General features: G+C 38.3%; 1 protein-coding gene across 1 annotated transcript in view; it reads left to right on the top strand.

Moving 5' to 3' along the window:
* LOC108681665 (versicolorin B synthase-like) overlaps positions 1-469 on the top strand; it is a gene marked incomplete at its 5' end in the record, with an annotated part of 2,104 nt that extends 1,635 nt beyond the window's left edge. The window contains one exon of the mRNA XM_018170717.1: positions 429-469. Coding sequence (XP_018026206.1) covers positions 429-469 — 41 coding nt within the window. The remainder of the gene's footprint in view (positions 1-428) is intronic.
* Between the last annotated feature and the right edge of the window lie 7,752 nt (positions 470-8,221).

The following is an 8,221-nucleotide window of genomic DNA, read 5'->3' as shown; positions in this document are numbered from 1 at the left end:
GTGATAGAATGCAACAATGGGAACCGAACGAAATAGGCTAATCTAGGAACTTGTGAAACATCGTCATCGGCATCAGTAGGGTTATATCGGATCCACGAGTGGTGGCTGCTAAACATCGACGTTTTGAAATGTTGCAAGAAGATCCTTCCGAAATACTCTTGGTCTGGGCACTAAGAGTTACAAGGTACTTGCTACGTTACTATAAACTAGCTTACGCTAGAATAATGATGGAGGCGCGCTGCGTTACAGCACTAATGTATTAACCGCAGTATGGAGAAGGTTTCAGATATCGTCTCGGACCTGTGTCTGAGGGTAAGGCATCGTTAAGATCAGCAATACTAATTAGACCGCTTACTATTAATTTAGGCGGGGGGAGGCGAAGTGACTAGTATTCGGACGATCTTTACCACGTGTCCTGTCTCGCCTAGGTTTCTGCAAGGTATTGGATAAGGTAAGCGCATGGATCTAGGTAACCAAATAATGCTAGTTATGTCTATACTAGATACTTAAAGTAGAGGGTTATGATTCACGAGGGGGAACACGGCTAGTCCGCCATTTTCAGTGACGCCATGTTCAGCGACGCCGTGGTCGCCATATTGATTTCATGGTGGGACGCTTTGGAAATTTCCTAGGTTTTTACGTTCGATAGGGACGTCAGAAACAATCACGATACTTAAAATGCTATAGAAGACAATATAAATCTAGTGAACTGCTATGAACTGCTATTTAATAACTGAGGAATTACTACTAGGTACTCAAAGCAAACGGTTATGATTCAAGAAGAGACCATGGCTAGTCCGCCATGTTCAGTGACGCCATGGTCGCCATATTGGTTTCATGGCGGGATGCTTCGGAAATTTCCCAGGTTTTTACGTTAGATAGGGACGTCACAAACAATCACGATACTTAAAATGCTATTGTATTATAATAATCAAATCACTGAGTAGACTCGAGATTACTATGGGATTCGATGAGCTTTCGTAATTTCATCGACTGAATGTCGACACACGGGTTAGCTGTGGTAGAATAGATCCGCTGATTTACATTTCAGGGCAAGGTGGCTCACATGTTTATCGTTCTACGGTTGGCACACAATTTATATAGGTAAATGGGATGTTAATCACTTAAGGTTACTTATCGCTAGTAGAAAATCCTCGCTGGTCCGGGTAAGAGCAACACGGATGTTTGCGCTATCTCACTGCAGAGCAGACTGAGGCTTGGGTGACAATGGGTGTGTGCGCAAAGCGTCTCCAACAGGGCAGCGGGGCTTGCTTGTCCCGAAGAAAACGGAGTGTCGTTGGAGGACGTCTCGGACAAAAACGCGGCCTCTCTCACGGCCGGTCTCGCGGCCGTGATTCCAAATTCAGTGAGCGTGGAATATCTCGCAAAATACTGAATGTCTAAACAGTATAACGCCTCATGTATATAAGGGGATACGTGAAAAAAATATAAATATTTTCAGTAAAAGTCTACATTCAGCTAACAAACTCTCAAATAAAATGTATAATTGGTATTATTACCGAATAAAAATGTCTATTGACATTGACCATTAACATATCTAATGCTTCACAGGCTTCAACGCCCCCGATGTGAACACTCGCAAGCGACAGCGCCACTCGTCGGCAGACGCGTTCCTCAAGCCAAACCTCCACCGCCCCAACCTGCGCTTACAAACCAACTCTCGGGTCATCAAGGTCGGCCTTAATAGCATCTAGTATTTTATTTGAATAAATAATTCTATGACTTATTGCTCTGGAACACGAATTTGGATACAAATAGCATTCTTAACAGCTGATTTATATGTTGCGAAGGGTTGATCTTTTGTCTATTGACTGTTACTTCGGTGACGGGATAGGAATAACATTGACGGCATATATTGTATTCATAAACAAAAGTTAAATCTTTTGTCAATAGACGGTAACACTAGTTATTTTGAGCTTAGGTACATATAAATAACATAGGTATGGTAATGTATCCTATACATAACAGCAGTTTTCAAACTGAGCATTCGAAATGTATTATAGGAATGATTTATTTTCAAAAGAGACTAAAATTGGACAGTTGTATTTTAGTCATAGAATTTCGATTTCGTTGATCCTGTTGCACATGATCATACTGGCTATCAAGGGTAAAATTGTGGCCTATTTCTACACTTTTTCTGATACAAAATACAATACGAACAAAAATTGCGTAATATGAATATATTACGTGACTATGTGAGTTAATTGCAAAAAATTATGCTATACATAATTATGAACTAATATAATGAGCGATAAGATTTATAATCACTAAGTATCATGTTGATTATATCATAACTGTAATACATTTGTCAATTCCATATTGTTCCCAACCGAATTATTTTAATTGTTTACAATAAACTGGTGCAAATATCACTTATATTCAAGGCTCATGATGAAGAATTCGTAAATTGAATTATGAAAATAATAAAGTACTGAATGTAATACATAATCAGTGCAAATAATTCTATGTAAATAAATTAGTGGCAACTAACCCACGTATCCACCAGCACATTCAGTTTCATTGACATTAATCATGAATTTTTCAGATCCTGTTCGACGAGAATCTTCGTGCCATCGGAGTCCGATATATTCAAGATAATAAGGCGCGTTAAACAGTCTAGTCAAGAAAAGTACAAGAATCGGCGACAGGCCTATCCAGGCCTATTCTTTAATGCCGAAGATACTATACTATACTATACTACTACTATTAATGTACTCAATGCATCGAAGATGAAGTGCATTTTTACGCGTTTAATTTGGTGGATAAAAATGTAAGTTAAATGCCCATGCTGACTTGAAGCTTTTCTCCCACACGAGATCATAAAGCCTCTTACAAGATGTAGATTAGTTTCATGATGCTATGTGCTTTATGACAAACTCTCACGCGCGCTCCACATGACATGATAGACGACTGCACATCCATTTTTCCATTGATTTCAAAGTGTCTTTTACCATCATTATTGCGCCGCGTATGATTAAAAACGAATAAAATTTTTGCCGTAAATTTGAAATACCATTTTTAACAAAGAAAGCTTAGAATATAAATGTTTGGCAGTAGTAATACCAATTAATTCAGAAGTAATATCTTTAATGCCTTTAAAAATTAATGAGAATAAAAACATTAACCAAACACTGCACTTTCAGCGACCACAAATGCCGTGGCGATCATGATCGGCGAGCGGGCGGCGGACTAAATTCTAATTTAAGATTAAATTTAAGGAATAAAACTTATTAAGGAATTAATTTACGAGTTTACTGGCTAAGTGTAATTTTAAATGCGATGGCCATCATATTGAGCTCTTAGATAACAACCTTCCGTTCATCATTTTTCAAAACAAATGTCGGTTTATATTGATCATTATTTATTAATTTGATGCTAGCAATGTTGATGACAGACTCTCTCCCTGCCGGGCTGTGGAGGTCGTCAACAAGTGAACAGTCGGACTGCACACAAGTGAACAGTCGGACTGCACACATGCAACAAGTCAGCCGCTGGCACACGGACGCCCCAAGTTCTTATAGCAGTGTAATTTAGAAGCTCTATGTCCGCTTTAGGTTCCGGTTGCCGGAGCGAAATAAGCGCCGAAATAAAATCTTATGAAATTCCTGTCGAGCTTGGGGCGATCGTGAGGCGCGCGTATTTGGTACCTGATACGTTCGGGACAGACACGGCCGAATCTGAAAAATGCGTTAAAAAAATGCCACTATTTTTCCAACTCTCACGCTATTCAACACTCTACATGATGTGCTGCGAAAACACGCGCGTTGTACATGATGAGCTACGATAACACTCTTGTTAAACATGATGTGTTATGATAACACCCACGTCAAGTCTCAAGAAAAAACAGTCCTGCTAAGTATCAAGTCTCAACACTCATCATGAGTACCTATATTTGGGCTGACACTTTCGCTCATTATCAACTGAGACGGTAAAGTCAAGTATCCAAAGTTAATTAATACTTCGGCTAGAGTGTTAAAAGTATTAAGTTTCATATACGATGAGCACCAAATTTCGAGAAAACATTTAACATGTTTAGCATTTATTCCCAACATAACTCTCATGTTAACGATCGTGTGAAAAATAGTCTTATCAATTCAATTCACAATTTCTCGTAACGCTGCTTTATGTTTCCTTTATGAAGACATTTATTTATTCTATTTATCTATTCCAGCCCCTTCCCCCTCAATTTAGCCGAGAAGAACGCCAGAGCAAAATGTTGAGAGAAAAAATTTACTGATGTGCTTGAAGGCGCAGATGAAAAATATTTATTTGATATCAATCACTCCTTAATCTCAGTTCGCGTTTAATCCAAATCTCAATTTTACTCTCAGCTGCGCTTCGAGCTTGTTATGATTATCTCTGATTTTGTATAGAACTTCTTATGAATATAACAAAACTGTGCTACATTTCATTCGAAAAAACGACCCACACAAAAAACATGTTAATATAAAAACAGCTTTAACAATTATTAGGTCAGTAAACAATTTATTCACAATCCTGTTATTTAAGAAACCCGTTATCTCGAATCCTGTCTTCTTGAATCCTAATAATAATAATGAAGCTAATTATAGTTAATTGAAAAATACACATTCAAACCCGTAATAAAAATAGAAAACGGAATTACCAGTTGTCTCATTTAAAAATGTTATTATAGCTTCACGTTATTTTAAATTTAAGTCAGGAAATTCAATTATGAAATCAAATTAAAATTATTTTTCCAATCCCTGCCTCCCCGTTTTGCAACGCGTTCTGGAATATATTCCCAACGCATTCCCTGCCTTCCACGCACAATATATTTGCTGGTGCAGGAAATATCCCATTATATATTCAGGACCTTGATTCACAAGCACACACACAATAACAGACCTTTACATCCTCGAATAAAGTTTGCCACAGTGTATACGTATATTCACTAAAAATATAACTCGGTACTCACTGCAGTGAGTGACAGAGAGCGCATTTTGTCGTCAAAGAAAACGTGAAGTCACGGACGGACAGACAGACAGACAGACAGACGGACAGACATGGTGAGCACAATAGAGCATTTTTTCCATGAATGAGAATATGCGCAAAAAATTATGTAAAAAACAATACCTATCTCATAAAAGGTCACTGACCTAACATCCAGCTAAGGGAAGGTAGCTCCCTATATAAGAACTCTGCACTACAAGTGCAGGTCACCGCATAAGTTTTTTCACGCACCCCATAACTGATGACATGGAGAGGTTGCAGAAGCTGCCTTCGCACTGCCAACTGACGGACAGTTGTGGTCTGACCTGTCCCAGCGCTGCTAGTGTTCCCGTCTCTGTGGTGTTATGTATAAACTGTTCCCTTGTTGCGGCGCTACAAGTGTTCCCGTCTCTGTGGTGTTATGTATAAACTGTTCCCTTGTTTCGGCGCTGCAAGTGTTCCCGTCTCTGTCGTGTTATGAATAAACTGTTCCCTTGTTCCAGCGCTGCTATTGTTATCGTCTCTGAGATGTTATGTATAAACTGTTCCCTTGTTCCAGCGCTGCAAGTGTTCCCGTCTCTGTGGTGTTATGTATAAACTGTTCCCTTGTTGCGCCGCTGCAAGCGTCTCTGTAGTGTTATGTGTAAACTGTTCCCTTGTTCCAGCGCTGCAAGTGTTCCGTCTCTGTGGTGTTATGTATAAAATGTTCCCTTGTTCCAGCGCTGCAAGTGTTCCGTCTCTGTGGTGTTATGTATAAAATGTTCCCTTGCTCCAGCGCTGCAAGTGTTCCGTCTCTGTAGTGTTATGTGTAAACTGTTCCCTTGTTCCAGCGCTGCAAGTGTTCCGTCTCTGTCGTGTTATGTATAAACTGTCTTATTGTTCTAAACTGTTATGTATAATCTGTTTATTGATCCCATCAGTGTGACGCCATTTTGAACTGTTCCCTTGATTAATGAATTGATTTGTCCCTAACTGTTCCCAAGACGTGTTTTCATGAAGTGTTCCATGGAATTATTCCATATAAATGTTCTTAAAATCAAGTAAATAATATTCTTATAAAGAAACAACGATTGTATGCTATATTGCCATCACTCGGATGTGCTTCCCTCTTGAAATTGGAATCTCATTAAAAATTAAACTTCAATATGAGTTAAAGATCTAATTATGTGATTTACGCAAGTTGCTGGCATATTCCACGATTGTTGAGCATATCTGAAAGAAAATTTGCATTAACTGTTCATGGATTAGAGCATATTCGTGCAATCTTCTGTGCTTGGTAGGTACGTGTACTTTAACTGAGGAGTCACGGTAATTATTTTGGTACTCTGCTTAGCCGCCACGATTAAATTTTCCAGCCTAAGTAAGTCACCAATTAAATTCTTTGAATCATATATCATATTAAATTCAACTACGTGTCATGGAATCTTATTGACCTCATTCTTTATCACATTTATTTATTACATTGTAATTTATACCTGAGAAATTCAAATTTTATTGCACAATAGCGGCTGACAAAATTAACAATATATTACACGTGATTTACCGATCAAAAATATTCGAGAATAATGATGTTTTTAATGCCGGTATTGTGCCATGCTAGTAGAAATATCCTGGTCGGGAGGGACGCTTGTGTGCGCTGGAGTTATCGCCCGGTAGCGCTAAATGATGGCCCTAGGCTTATATTAGGCCTACCTAGCATTGCTGCAATCCTGGCATCCTCACTGATATCGCTGAAACTAAAGTGAACTTGTCCTAATTCTTTAAAAAAAATCCATGCCAGGAAATTATTAGTAAAAAAAGTCTTACCAGTCATGCTAAGAAGTCACGGCTATCATAAAACATCTGATAATCACAAACAATATGTTTGTAGAAATTTCACCTCACGGTCACACCATGAAGAATATCATTGGTATGTGGTATATGGTATATGGTATACGGTATACGGTATATGGTATATGGTATACGGTATATGGTATAAGGTATATGTTAAAAACTACTACCAGAGATCACCATGTCGCGTCACTTTTATATACGCTGGTCCCGACTCTTACACCTTACAGGGAAATTGCGTGTGTTCATTTCGATTAAAAAACGTTGAGAACGAGTTAATTGCGCAGAAACAAATTTGATTACGAAATGATTCCGTAGAAATAGTGTTGATTCCGAGGATCTCGTAGAAAAAACGTTGAAAACGAGTATATTTCGTCGCAACAACGTTGATTACGTGATGATTTTTTTAAAACAAGGTTGATTTCGAGTTGATTTCGTTGTAATAACGCTTAACCATCGATGTTTCAACATCGGATGCCTATATGGGGTGAGTGCTCGCTAGATCCCATGCCCTATAGAAGGTGGCCGAGTGGTTGCAGACGAGTTTTTCTAAGCAGGAAAAAACGATTGCACGTAAATTGGGAGATTCGTTATAATGTGGAGCACACAAATGAGGAAAAAGAGATGAACTGCGTTCACTTTATGTGTGGTAAAACGTGTGACCCTCTTGTAGCATATAGTGGGGCAGCGTTTATTCGAGACGATATGGCTTTATTTTATAATCATTTATAAGGCCACATGTGTTTAATACGATATAGCTACATTTGTTTGTATATGAAATTTGAGCATTTATATCCTACAGTTAATATTAGGGATAAAATCAGACGTTTGCTGTTGATAGGGCCATTACTGTTTCTATAATAATAAAAGTTTAGTTTTATGAAGGCAATTCCGTTTAGCCGTTTTAGTCAAGTAATTATTTAATATGAGCATTAAACAATCCATTTTTATTTTTCTTCTCTCATTCATAAAAATTGCGATTTTGTAAGAATACCTGGTAAATATTAAGTAACACAAAAAATAAAGAGGCAAATCGGAAGACATTCGAGCTCGCTAATACAAGAAGATTCACGATAACTTCCTGATCTGTATTTCGCTCCAAGCAACCAGATAATGTAGGAAAAAGGCGAAAATTATTTCAAATGAAAGGCAAGATCGTGAAGTTTTGTTTCCTGTTTAGTCAGTTGTTACTATGCATCGGACAAGTGAGCAGCGTGCGTTTACTGTCGAGACGTACTTTTCTAATGGCCGTTCTATAATCGCTACTTGACGAGCATTCTGTACTCGGTCCGTACTCGTCCTTCAGATAGGGTTCCTGATCGGAAATCGATTGCCACGTGGTTGAACACATTATCAGGCTCGGCGTGATTTTTTATGCGGCCATCTTAAATCAAATTTTAAATCAATAAACTTAAATCAA

The sequence above is a fragment of the Hyalella azteca genome, unplaced genomic scaffold, assembly GCF_000764305.2.
Source record: "Hyalella azteca isolate HAZT.00-mixed unplaced genomic scaffold, Hazt_2.0.2 contig5701, whole genome shotgun sequence".
Lineage (NCBI taxonomy): Eukaryota > Metazoa > Arthropoda > Malacostraca > Amphipoda > Hyalellidae > Hyalella > Hyalella azteca.
The sequence above is the reverse complement of the archived record's forward strand: the minus strand, read 5'-3'. Positions and strand labels throughout refer to the sequence as shown.